At 37.8% G+C, this 14,303-nt stretch overlaps 1 protein-coding gene across 2 annotated transcripts in view; it reads right to left on the bottom strand.

The window, feature by feature from the left end:
* Nucleotides 1–14,303, bottom strand: part of Trim33 (tripartite motif containing 33) — a 102,387-nt gene that overhangs the window by 51,325 nt on the left and 36,759 nt on the right. For both annotated transcript variants that reach the window (XM_050157501.1, XM_050157502.1), the window contains exons 2-4: nt 9,052–9,170; nt 8,349–8,493; nt 7,875–8,007 (exon numbers count right to left, since the gene is read on the bottom strand). In XM_050157501.1, the coding sequence (XP_050013458.1) occupies nt 7,875–8,007; nt 8,349–8,493; nt 9,052–9,170 (397 nt within the window). The remainder of the gene's footprint in view (nt 1–7,874; nt 8,008–8,348; nt 8,494–9,051; nt 9,171–14,303) is intronic.

Below are 14,303 nucleotides of genomic sequence, written 5' to 3'. Positions count from 1 at the left end.
GGCGGGGGGGGGACCAGGAGAGTAACAGAACACAACAAACCGAAAACCTACAAAAACTAAGGGGAGTTGAGAGAGCAAACTGCTGTGTATTATAAATGTCGGACATTAAGGCATTATACAGTTAGTCATTGAGTTAAGAACTAAAATCTTTAAGAGATGAACATAATGATAAGAGCACTTAGAGAATAGCAACAATAACTGGTATAGATGACAGCATGACACAATCTGGGATCTGGAGGGAAGAGGGGAGAGAATGAGGTAAACAACAGAAAAGAACTTCCAGGTCCAATGACAGGTGAACAAGAGAAGTACAGTAGAGAACTACAAGTGTCTAACTGTAGGAGGAAAGGACCTACAGGATGATACAAGCTGAAGATTTAATCTACTGATGGCAAACCATAATTTAATTAGTGAACACCGAAATGAAGAAACTAGGCACATTATGAGTCTTACAAGAATTAACACACTATAGAGGACACATGGGAATGTAGTACTCTCTTGGGGTGACAAGAATAAAGGATACTAGTCTCAGTAGACTGAAAGCAAAGGGTGACAGAGAAGCTTCAAAAGGTGACAGTGAATAGAGTCAAAGTCTGGGACTTTCTTCTGTAACCTATCAATGGAAAAGAAACCCTAGTGTTACACTAGTCAACCCACCTTCACCCTAGATAATACCTCAAAGGTAAACAGAATGTGTGTGACCTTCGAGTAACTAACTATTCATGAGAAAAAGCCGCACTCTGTGAGTGTATGTTCCATTTTATAACATGCTGACGTTCTCTAATTCTTTCCCATGAACATCATTATATTTAAGATTTGCTTTTATTTTATATATGAATTTTAAGTCTGCAGATACACAGATATCCACAGGAGCCAGAACGAGCAATAGGTCCCCTAGAACTGGACTTAACTGACAGCTAGCTGTAAGACCCCATATGGATCATGAGAATTGAACCCAGGTCTTCTGTAAGAGTAGCAAGTATTCTTATTTTGTTTCTGAGAGCCAGTAGACCAACAGGCCTCAAACGCATAGAAATCCACCTACCTCTGCCTCCTGAGTACGAGGATTAAAGGTATGTGCCTCCATACCTTGCTAATATTAATTATTCTTAACATGCCATCTCTCTAGTGTCATCATTTTTTAAGACCCAATATAACCAATTAAAAATTTGTAATTTTGGGCTGGAGAGATGGCTCAGTGGTTAAGAGCATTGCCTGCTCTTCCAAAGGTCCTGAGTTCAATTCCCGGCAACCACATGGTGGCTCACAACCATCTGGAATGAGGTCTGGTGCCCTCTTCTGGCCTGCAGACATACACACAGACAGAATATTGTATACATAATAAGTAAATAAATATTAAAAAAAAATTTGTAATTTTCATTCTCGGTCTAATAACTGTACCTCTACTGTTAAGGGCATTCCTCTTTCTTCTATCTTTTGCTTTACAAATTTGATTTGATTAAACACATCTTCTAGAGATAAACTGTTCACACAGAGATGACTGATCACAAAGCACTCTGAACAGATATTTCCAATATCTGACCGCACTGCCAATATAAACAGAAAGCATACTACAACAACTAAATTTTTGTGGCTATGATTTAATACTTTGTGTTTCGTTACATCTCTCTTAACTGGAATACAGCCATATAATGGTGTTTAAGTTTTGATTAACTTTTGGCAACAGACTGATGTGTATTTCGTGGTAATAAATAAAAAAGGAATCCATTGCCTATATATGCCTACTAATTCAGAACAAGTTTTCTTATTTTATTCTTTACTTCATTACACACATTTCTGAGAATTCTTTCAGAGCATCACTAATCTCAAAAAATAAAAGTAAAGAACATGAGAAGGGGGTCCACATATTTCAAACCTATATGGTCAAGGGCCACCTGTATAAACATGAGTGAATAAAAAAGCGGGGTAGTACATAAAGGACACTGAACTATTTCACAGGGAAATCCAATGCACTAGGATTCCAAAACCCATTATCCTAGCAGTTATTAAAGCATATAAAATTAAACTATGGCAATGTTTAATAAAATTAAGGTAACAACTAAAATGACTTTCATAGACTTAATCTGAAATAGTTATATTTCCTTCATCTGAATATTATTACTAAGATGGATATCAAGTCTAACTGGTGAACATTTCACCTGCCAAGTATTATAAAACAGATAGCCAGTACACACCTTTAATCTTAGCAGTCAGGAGACAGAAACAGGCAGATCTGAGCCCAAAAGCCAGCCTGATCCTAATCCTACAAAGTGAATTCCAGGATGGCCTGGGGGGGGGGGTTGGCACCAAATAAATAAATAAATAGCCTTTAAAAAAGAAAAAAAAGCTGGATTTGGTGGCACACATCTGAATCCCAGCACTCTACAGTGAAATGAGGCAGAGACAGAACTGACAACAGATTTACAGGCCAGACAGCATAGAATACGTGGTGCAACAGTAGAAACAAGAGACATTGTCTCAAAAACACGGTAGAAGGAGAGAACAGCTAGTGAAACAGTCCTCTGGCCTACATACACGCACTCTTCACATGCATGCCCTCTCTCATACACAACAAAATTTTAAATTTAAAACTATTAAAAAATATAGTTCCTTGCAATTGCCTATTACAGAGAGTATCATATCCACTGCATATCACATACTAGCCTGGAAAAGAATCCCAATTCAAAATTCAAAGTATTATTTCTCCTGAATGTAAATTCCTTTTGCAACATTCTAAGCTGAACCATTTATAACTCAGAACTATATATACTAGATTATTTAGAAAATAACATAACAGGGCTGGAGAGATGGCTCAGCGGTTAAAAGCACTGACTGCTCTTCCAGAGGTCCTGAGTTCAATTCCCAGCAACCACATGGTGGCTCACAACCACCTATAATGAGATCTGGTGCCCTCTTCTGGCCTACAGGCAGGATACTTGACTGACTGACTGACTGACTGACTGACTGACTGACTGACTGACTGGCTGACTGAAAGAATACATAAATAATAAATAAATCTTTTAAAAAAAAGAAAATAACATAACAAATAATTAATATACCACAAGGCCTCTAGACCATCTGTAGTGTAACATATAACATAGCTAAAGGCTCACATTTTTTTTTAAAGATTTATTTATTTATTATGTATACAACATTCTGCCTCTGCCTGCATGCCAGAGGAGGGCGCCAGACGTCAGTACAGATGGTTGTGAGCCACCATGTGGTTGCTGGGAATTGAACTCAGGACCTCTGGAAGAGCAGCCAGTGCTCTTAACCTCTGAGCCATCTCTCCAGCCCCCAAGGCTCACATTTCTGATGTCTGGAATATTCTCCTAAAAACCAGGGTAAGGAAAGAGAAGAGGTGTAAGAAATACACAGAAAATACACTGCAAAGGTGGTACATATCTAGAATTGTAGCACTTCAAAAATTAATGTAGAAGGATCATGAGTTCAAAGCCATCATGGGCTACGTACTGTGTTTTAGGCCATCCCAGACTATATACAAGACCTATCTTGAGAAACAAGTGAAACAAGAAACAACTTTTCCCCCTTCAAACATGGTTGAAGCTACATGCTAGAGATATCAGGCTCACCTTACTACTTTACTTTAGTGTAAGAATTTAGGGAGAAGGTAAAAGATTTACGACAGACTGTGGTATTTTATTTTTATTTTAATAAATAAAGCTTGCCCAAAGACCAGAGTGCAGAGCTAAGCCACTGAGGCCAGAGTGTAGTAGCATATACCTTTAAAACCAGGACTCAAAGGACTACATGAGATGGAATCTGGCTAAAAAGAGAAATAGAACTCATATAAAAGGCGCTCCCAGCACTTTGGAGTCACATGCCTTTAATCCCAGCACTAGGGAGGTGGAGACTGAAGTGATATGGCTGGGTGGAGAGAGGAATATAAGGCGGGAGGAGATAAGAGCTCAGTGCAGTCTGAGGTTTGGTAGAGAGCATTGCAGTCTGTAGTCACGTAAGCCTTGGTAGAGGTTAGAACTCTCTAGCGGCTTGGATGCTTTGCTTTTTCTCACCCTCAGCATTAACCCCAGTATCTGTCTCTAGGTTTGTATTATTCATGCTGCACCAAACTAAAGCGGGGTGGGTGGGATGGGGTGTAATACCTGAAAGAAGCCCATACTTTAATGAGGTCTGAAGAAATCGGGCTATTTCTGAAATACAAAAGTCAACTCTCTCAATACTCTCACACTCAATACATATGATACACATTTAGATGTGGCTTCTGTAGATGTCTGGCAGCACTTTTATGCAGGCTATTGCTTATGGCAAAGGCTGTGTGTGGCACCCAACAACAAGCATTACAATTTTGAAGGAGGAAATTTCTAGATACTGAGAGACAATATAGAGCATTTGAGAAAAATTAAGGTGGTAATGGACAATGGTCAAGACTGTGTGGCTGGAGGACAGAAATTAATCCTGAAGCCTAGAATAACTATCTAGTTATCTAGAATAACTATCAAGTATTGCAGAAACTCTAATGTGGAAAGAAGCATGCAATGGGATTTCCTATAAAATGGAAATTTTTTTACAGGAATATGTAACCAAGAGAATACAAAACAGTGCTCAGCATACCTGTAAACAAGTACCCTCTTCCCCAAGGGGAACTTGGGGGTCAACTCAAGAGCTGCTTGATCCTTTGATTAGGATCTAGAAAACTATTCTTGGTTAACAAAATGTTGAATAGTTTATAGACTATAATTATAGCATGAATGGCCAGCATCCTGTTTCGTTAGAACACTACCACTCTGGTGGATAGGCTACTTGCCCAAACACTTGGGGTTTTGCTGTACTCTGAAGATGATATCAAAAGTAGTCTTGCGAATGGATGATAAAGACAAAGATAAAAATTATATGGCATGCAGTACACGGAAAACTCATACTTTTTTACTAAAGAGGGACCACTTAAAAGCATTTTGCTGTTCTACTCAAGTTTTATGTTAGCAACATTCTTCAACTAAATAATAGGCAGCAATGTAGATAGGAAAAAAATGTAACCTAGCAGGATTCAAAGCAGTGAGACCAGCCCTAAGTTCTCTGTAGTAATGGGGAACAGATTTTAAGTAGTTCTACAATCATACATCCAGGCAAAGCATAATGCAAATGCAGTTCTGGGCATAATGTCATCTTTGTAATCTGAGAGGCCATGGCACGACAGCGTTTGAGGACAGCCTAGATTGCACATCAAGACATCAAAAAAACAAACATTCACTAAAACAAAATGGAAGTGCAAGCACAGGAGAAAGATGTGATACTATGATATATGGCATATGCCTCTTACTGGGGGATACACACTAAGTGCTATGTCATTAGGAAATTTCATCACTGTGCCTCTAAACTTAAAAGAAATGGTCTGAAACTTGAGCTGATCACAAAACATCAGTGACTTTACAATAATGCCTACATAATGAACCTACATTAAAAAAATACAAAAGGCAGAATCTGGGGAATAATCTATGGTTACTGAACATATGGATAATAAGAAACCTACTGATATATTCCCCTTTCTCCTATAGCTTGCCCTATGTATCTCATCCAATGGCTATCTATTTGTATTTAAAACATCTTCATAATAAACACAATTGTATATTAAATTGTATATTAAAGAGGTCCTAGTCTATGGACCATAACCCAATTTACAACTGGTACCTCAAGAAGGAACACCCCAAAGGACCAAACTAACTCGAGGTACACAGGTGTTCTAAGTGAATTAAAGGACATTTAGTTGATGTCAGAATGTTAACATTAAGAATAAAAACAAACAAACATACATAAATGGCCACAGAAATGTTCTGAAGAAATGTCCTGAATACAGGAGAAGGAAAAAAAGTTTATCCCCGTTCACACCAGTATCTTCAACACCATACGTTAGGGCTGGGTAGGGTAAGCATACTTAGTAATCTCAGCACTTAAGAGAGAGGGGCAGAAGGATCCTTGAAAGTGTTAAGGCCAGCATGGTCTACATAGCTTCCATAGTTCCAGACTGCGTCAAACAGAGAAAGAGGGGGAACAACAGAAGACAGGAACAGATTAATATAATCAGGACTAAGATGTAAATGATAAAGGAAAAAAGTTAAACTTTTAAAAAACTTCAAGGTGGGAAGTTAGTTGAAACTGCTCTTCTGCTACTCGTTACCCAGGAACCCTCTACTTCTTTAAGACCAAAGAAACTATCTTGTCACAAGAAAAAGTATACCATCTTGCTTCTCACCGAGTAGCCTGAGAGATGGCTCAGCAAGAAAAAGACACTGTCAGGTCTAACAACCTAAGCTCAGTTCCTGGGAGTCCTATGATGGAAAGATAGAATCAATTCTGAAAGTTGTATTCTGGTCTTCACGCTGAATTTTGGCACTCCTCTCTCCAAATATTAACTTATTATATAATTTACATACTATGAAAATTTAAATACTATGAAAGAAATCTGAGGGATCAAAGTATCTGGCTGAAGCTCTGACAAAGATAATTCAATGTCTGAGACAACTGGAGGAAAATAACACTGTGATTTGGCCCTAAAGGTGAAGTCTTCCGTAAGATTAGTCATTTCAGGTATAAATAACATGGCCAAGCTGCAGATGAGAGACATGCAACATTTCTGAATATAACAATTAAGGCTAAAAAGAGTGCTCTCTAACAGTGAGAGGGTTTTTTTTTTTCAAAAAGGCATTACCTATAAAATTGAATGTGAGCTGCTTTATATATTGTACACTATATTCTATAGTTTCTACACAATATGGGGAGAAATGAATATGTAAACTAAAGAGATTTAGAGCACAAACACTGGTCCTCAAATCATGGCTCTACCACTTGTACAAATTACTAAAGCCTCCTGAGAGTAGGCTCTCTCACCTTTCAAACAGTCTTAACATCAACACTCATACTTCATGAATTAAATAAAGTACAAGAACTGTCAGCAATTAGATGACGGCATCAGTGACATCAATAAATCCACTGACACAAACATACAGTCAGAAAACATTTGCTCCAGGAACAGCTGTTCACTAGAATCTGAGAGAGGCGGGAAGATCATAAACTGGAAACCAACTTGGGCAACTCAACCAGACTTCATTTGAGAAAGAAAATAAGAAAGCAAGAGATGGAAAATATAGGTTAGTTGGGGTTTGGGACAGAAACTCATTACTACTCTTTCTTGAGAGTAGACTGATAAAACTTACTTTCATCCATTTAGAAACCTATCTTCAAAAATATCCTAGATACTTCTCTAGTTTGTAGATGGGCCATATCACCATTTCTAAAACAAATGCCATGGAAAGTGAGGAAGCTTGCAAAAATTATGTTATATGCCTAACTAAAAATTCTATTACAGTCCTGAAACAGTTCAGGTGAAACAGACATGTGTAAGTATTGCTGATTCAGTTAAAATATGGCTAATAAAGTTATGTATTAAAACTATACTAAGTAACAATGTTTGTTTATAGAGTCCTATTTTTCCTGCAAATAATATATTTAACATGAAGCCAGCATATTTATGCTTATATATTAAAACATGGTATCAGTTGCATCAGTTACCTCCATACAAATATTACTTCACATATAGCCTCCGACCGAAATACATTACATTTGGAAAAAGCTTATTTGAACCATAGGACTAATGAAGAAGGAAGTAACCTAAGTCAAATCTTAGAAACTCAAACCCACATTAATGATATACCATAACAAATATTCATAATATAATTAGATATGAACATGAAAGACATCTTATCAAACATAGATTGCTTCAAGAAATAAAATCTGGGCTTAAATACTGTAAAAACAAAATTATGGCACCAATAGTTGTCTAAAAACAAATTTATCGGTACTATTTCTAATATTTTTCAGTAAACAACTGACTTCTGTACCTATGTTCTTTGTGCTCCAACAGTTGACAGTCTCTACATGTCAGCCTGTCACATGTTTCACAGAACAATTTCAACTGTTCTTGTTTATGTACAGGACAAAACACAGGGCGCTGACCAGATGCTCCAACAGCCTCTGTAACAAATAAAATATTTTTAAATAATAAAATTTTTTACTAACTTTATTTTTATTGGTGGTAGCAATCAAAAATCATAAGTAAGTAGACCATACTATTTTAGACTCAAAAGGTTAAATGTGAGCATTCAAACTATGTGTATTGGGACAAGCAAGACAGCTCAGTAATAAAGGCAGATGCTGGCAAACCTGATGGTCACAATCCAATCCCTGGACTCAAATGCTATAGAAATCTAACTCCTGAAGGATGTCCTCTGACTTCCACAAGTAAGCACTGTGGCATGAGTACACACATATACTTACACACACTTTTTTTTAAATAGCAACTGTATGTATCGTACCTGAAACATCTTCTTTTTTCCTGATTAGATGATCTTTAGTGAATTTTACTCTCTGATGTGCTTCAATGCATGTCTTACATAGCCACTCTCCACATTCTACACAAAAACCAACTGCGCTTGCATTGTCTTCACAACTTGTACAGACCTAAAAGAGAAAAGCACCAGTCTACATTATATTTGCCAAATGTAGATCCACAAAAAAAAGAAAAACCTTGCAACTTGTTCTCAACAAACACTAATTCATTATACAAAGAATAAAATCATCATAATACTCATTTATCTTCAACAAAATTCCTTAACCAATAACCCTAGGTAAAACATAGGTAAAAATCCAATACTCAGAACATAAAACTCTATGCAAAACTTATCTTTTGAAATAATAAATATTTGCTGGGCAATGGTGGCACACAACTTTAATCCCAGCACTCTAGAGGAAGAGGCAGGCAGATTATTTTGAGTTCAAGGCCAGCCTGGACTACAAAGCTAGCTCTAGGACAGCTAACGCTGTTACACAGAAACCCTATGTTGAAAAATCAATAAACAAATAAGTACTTTATTTCACCAAGACTGAGGGTGTGGAAGTTATTGTTTATTGCTAACAGGAAATACAGAACTACAAAAGTGCCTAATAACTTAATCAAATATTTTTCCTATAATTTACATTTTAATAACAGAAAATATACAGAAAAATTGAGGTGCATACCTGTTCTGACTTCTCATCAGAACTGCTAGGAGCTTCAGATGTGTCTTTCACAAAATAATTATCCACAAGATCTATCTGTCTGCATTCTTGACGACATACTGGACACCGTATTACACCAACTAAAAAAAAAGAGACAAATGTTAATAGTGGATAATGTTTTTCAAAATGGGAAGAAGAGAATTCTGAATCAGGTGGTGGTGGTGCATGCCACCTTTAATCCCTGCACTAGGGAGGCAGAGATCTCTGTGTTTAAGGCCAGTCTGGTCTATATAATGAGTTCCAGGACAGTCAGAACTATGTAGAAGGACCTAGTCTCAAAAGGAGGTCGGGGTAAGGAAGATGTCATCAAGGTGCTTAAGATGCATGTTATTTCTGAATTATTCTGAGGGACCCTACAAGAGTGAGGCAGGTGTGTGTGTGTGTGTGTGTGTGAGAGAGAGAGAGAGAGAGAGAGAGAGAGAGAGAGAGAGAGAGAGAGAGAGATTACATGGGAGTATATGTAGAGGTCAGGTAACTAAAAAGGAGCCCATAAGAGGGGGAATAAGGAAGTTCTGGCAGTAAAAGCACAACACATATGCAATAAAATTAGAAATGAGAATAGAAGGTATGGAAATTTAAGCAAGGATAGAGGAAAGAAGGTAAGAAAGGGTTAACCAAAACTATGGATGCATGAAAAAGGCCATGAGAAACAAGTACTCACATACACATATGCAAGCAAAATGCCTGACCCAGCCACAGAAGAAGCAAGATGTAACTGCCTCGCTGAATAAAGTACTGAGCCACGTGGCTAACATAGACAAGAATAATGATCTAATATAAGTTATAAGAGTTATTAGAAAGTCTGGGTCACTAGACCAATCAGGTTATAACTGATGCAGATCTCTGTGTGATTTCTTTGGGACGTAATGACTGCGGGAACCGGGAAGGACAGAAAACTCAGACAACAGAATGGTGCCCAATGTGTGAACAACTGCATCCACATAAAGCCTGAAAGAGCTTGAGAAGTAATTCTAGACACAAAATAACAGCATTACACATGGTTTCTTGGTAGCAGCAATTTCCCAGGTCTGCTCTGTTTGCTAGAGGCAAGCAAAAACTCATTTAAGAAAGGCTTCCTGACTCAGCTTTAGCTGCAAAAACTTTATAACCCTTTTAAGAGGCTCTGCCACAAAACACTTAAAAGGTGTTGATGAAAAGCTGACCACATGCTTTTTGGTTTTCAGCCATAGCAATGAAAAGGGTGCGCCATTTTAAAATGCTGGCTTTCTGGGCCGTCCTGCCAGTGCAAACTCTGACTCTTTCAGACAGGAGGTTTTGACAGACAGAGCATTTGAATGTGGTTTGTGAGCAGACTGCTGCAGCTTGCTTGGTGGCAGAGACCTTGAAACACCAGAGTTCTGGCAATAAAAATGGCTCCACTGGTATACTTCTGCCATTAGGCTGAAATCTCAGAAAGCTAAGGAATGGGCCGGATCCAGCCAAAGCCACGGCTTTAATCCTAGTCATATTGCTTAGCAAATTAAAGACTCATGTGGTCAGAAAAAGAGAGATATACATACAGTAAAGAGAGATTCAAAAACAAAGAAAACCTCTCAATGGTTTACAATTTGTTAAAAATATATGCAGGCTTGGGAAAGGGGGAAAAAAGGTTAAAGTCTTTAAAATAAAAAAAGAGAGTGGTTGGGTGTGGTGGCACACACCTTTAATTCCAACATGTGGGAGGCGCAGACATGCAGACCTCCATGAATTCAAGCTGTGGTAGCACACACTTTTAATCCCAGCACTTGTGAGGCAGAGGCAAATGGATCTCTGTGAGTTTAAGGACAGCTTGGTTTACAGAGTGAGTTCCAGGACATCCAAAGATACAGAGAAACCCTGTCTCAAAAAGCCAAAAATTTAAAATATAAGTAAAAGAAATAGAAGTTAAAGTAAAGCCACGTAAAGATGAAAAGTACAAAGAGTCTGGATACTGTATGCTATTATGTTATCTATAAATTGTTTGAATGCTGAGGAAGGAGCAACAACTGCCAAAAGATATTTGTTTATAAATGCTGCTGAATTATTCCAAGATAGGTATTTTAAAAATACCTTGACTCCGGGCGATGGTGGCGCATGCCTTTAATCCCAGCACTTGGGAGGCAGAGGCAGGCAGATCTCTGTGAGTTCGAGACCAGCCTGGTCTACAAGAGCTAGTTCCAGGACAGGCTCCAAAGCCACAGAGAAACCCTGTCTCAAAAAACCAAAAATAAAATAAATAAATAAATAGATGGATGGATGGATGGATAGATAGATAGATAGATAGATAGATAGATAGATAGATAGATAGATAGATAGATATACCTTGACTTCAAAATTGAAGTCAAAAGGTATGTTGCTTTGGAGAAGATGTTTTGTTTTTGTTTCCACAGGAAATAAGAGGCTGTGGATTCATTCTGAATTAAGAAAAATCAGGTTTGATCAAGGAAGATCACCTGAGAAATCTCTGGTAGGGATAGATGGCCCAAATGTCTAAGTTCTACATCTCATCCAGAACAGATTCAAGACTGCTGCCTGAGATGATCAAGCCTCACAGGATACTCCAGTCATGACTTGATCACAATTCTAAATTTTCTTAAGGTCCCCATAAGATTATCAGTGCCCCCAATCAGCAGAAGTAGCCTGGAAAACTGTGCCCATATTCCCAAAAAAATGGACTTTGGATATTTTCCTTTGCTTAGAATGTTAGTTACAAGTTGTTATAAATAACAGTCAGAAGAAAGGCTAAACAAAGATTATTAGATTCAGAGTTCGTTTTTTTTTTTTAAAAAAAAAAAAAGAAAAAGAGGAGGAAGTGCTGTGGGTCTGTATGGTCTGTATCCTGTTAATTATATTTTAAATTAACACTGATTGGCCAGTAGCCAGGCAGGAAGTATAGGCAGGACAACCAGACAGGAGCTGGGTCAATGAGGACAGGAGAATTCTGAGAAGAAAAAAGTCCTAGTCTGCAGTTGTGACCAAGCCACAGAAGAAGCAAGATGTGACTGCCTCACCCAATAAGGTATCAAGCCACGTGGCTAACATAGACAAGAATAATGAGCTAATATAAGTTACAAGATCCTGTTAATAAGAAGTCTGGGAGACTAGGCCAATCAGTTTATAACTTTAAAAAAAAAATCTAAAAAGTTGCCAGACATGGGAGCAGCACCTTCATTAATCCCAGCAGTTGGTAAACCGCAGCAGAAGAATTTCTGTGAATTCAATTAGAGGTTAAAAGTGCTTGCTGCTCTTGGAAATGACAGGACTCTTCAGAGAACAAGTGCTCACAGTGCCTGCAACTCCAGCCCCAGAGATCCAATCCTATTCTGGTTTCTACAGAGCAGACACCTATGTGTGTGTATATATACACTCACACACCTAAACAGATGTTTCTGAAAATTAAACTAAGAGGTTGAAGAGATAGATGGAACAGTGGTAAAGAGGATTTGTTGCTATTACAGAGGACATGAATTTGGTTGCCAGCACCTACAACTCGTTCTGAGGAGCCCAATGCCTTTGGTCTCTTGGGCACCTGCATACACCTGCACATACCCACACATATATACTCTTCATTTAAAAAGTAAAATAAATGTTTAAAGATATATTAACTAGCTAAATTAAAAAGAACCGTGCTAGAGCTAGATGGCTCAGAGGTTAAAAGTGCTGGCTTGTCTCCGATAAAACGTGTTCAACTCACCCAGCAGGGCATGTCAGAACCACCTGTAACTCCAGTTTCAGGTAACCTGATTCCTCATTCTGGCCTCTGTAGGCACATCATACACATGTTGCACAAACAAAACACCCATACACTTTGAATAATCTTTTTAAAAAATAAAGAAAAAATGCAGCAGAATCAAATGGACTCTCTAGCAAGGGATACAGAGTAAGTAAAATGCTTGCTTGAGAACCTGATCACAATACATGCTTAAAAAGTCAGGCCCGTTGGTAGTTTGGTGGAGAAGAGAGTAAGATGATCCCTGGGGTTTGCTGGCTAGCCAGATTGGCCTACCTAGTGATTTCCAGGTGACGAGGAAAAATTATCATTCTTGTAACATCTGTCTGCTGTTACCTTCATGCTAAACAATTTCTGTAGAAAAGATCAGCGGCCTTCTGCTTCAGGATCTAGCTATTCTCCTTCTGTCTTCCCCCATCTCAACAGATAAATAGTTCTTCATGGTGCGAGCACATGCACACACAAAGATACACACACTTTCTTTTTTAAAAAAGACAAACTATACAGCTCCTGAAGGACTCACAGGAGGTTCACATATACACAAAAACATAAATAAATGACTTTATGATGAGAATACAATATTTATAATTAAGAAAGAAATTAGAAGTTTGTAAATGGTTAATTTTAATGGAAAACTACATAATTATTCAAAATGAGAGAAAGGTGTTTTAGTTGAATGTAACAAGTATGATTTAGGTAAATACTGTTTAAATAGCTTCTCAACTGAGCCGCCAGCTTCTCAACTAAGCCAATTCTAACAAGCAACAATAACTACTAAAGAAGCAAAGATAGTACTTGGGCTGGGCAAGGATGTAACTCAGCAGTAGAAAGCTTACCTAGCATACATAAGGACTTAGATTAGGGCCCCAGTTTAGACACAGGACCTTTAAATATGTCAATATTTACACATCTAAGAGAAGAAAAGCAGTTCTAAGACAAGAAAAGCAGCTTTCCAACATTTTCAAACTGAAGTGTATAAACATATAGCAAACTGCTTTCCCATTAATCAGTTATAATTAGCTTCTCATCACTGCAACAATTTACTTTTAAATATGTACCATACTTGACCAGCAGTTCTTTGCATGACCTAAAAATCTTTACTCAATGCTAAATTTTCCTTCTGATATCTTTGAGTAGTTATTCCCCCCTACATTTGTAAGCCCTGGGTTCAACTGCTTGTCCCACAAAATAACAGAAGACTAGGCTAACCTCAAGATCTGCCTGCCTCCCAAAAGCTGGAATTAAAGGTGTGCGATCAATGACCTGGCTAAATTTCATATATCCTTAAGGATCTATACATCTTCAAATTAAAATTTTAAAATTTTATGAAACCAGAAAACAATAAGTCAATATACAATAAAATTAATATTCGGCATCATTTAAAATACACTAGAAGGGGGCTGGAGAGATGGCTTAGTGGTTAAGAGCATTGCCTGCTCTTCCAAAGGTCCTGAGTTCAATTCCCAGCAACCACATGGTGGCTCACAACCATCTGTAAAGAGGT

The sequence above is a fragment of the Alexandromys fortis genome, unplaced genomic scaffold, assembly GCF_014885135.2.
Source record: "Alexandromys fortis isolate MF-2015 unplaced genomic scaffold, M_Fortis_MF-2015_v1.1 scaffold_78, whole genome shotgun sequence".
Lineage (NCBI taxonomy): Eukaryota > Metazoa > Chordata > Mammalia > Rodentia > Cricetidae > Alexandromys > Alexandromys fortis.
The sequence above is the reverse complement of the archived record's forward strand: the minus strand, read 5'-3'. Positions and strand labels throughout refer to the sequence as shown.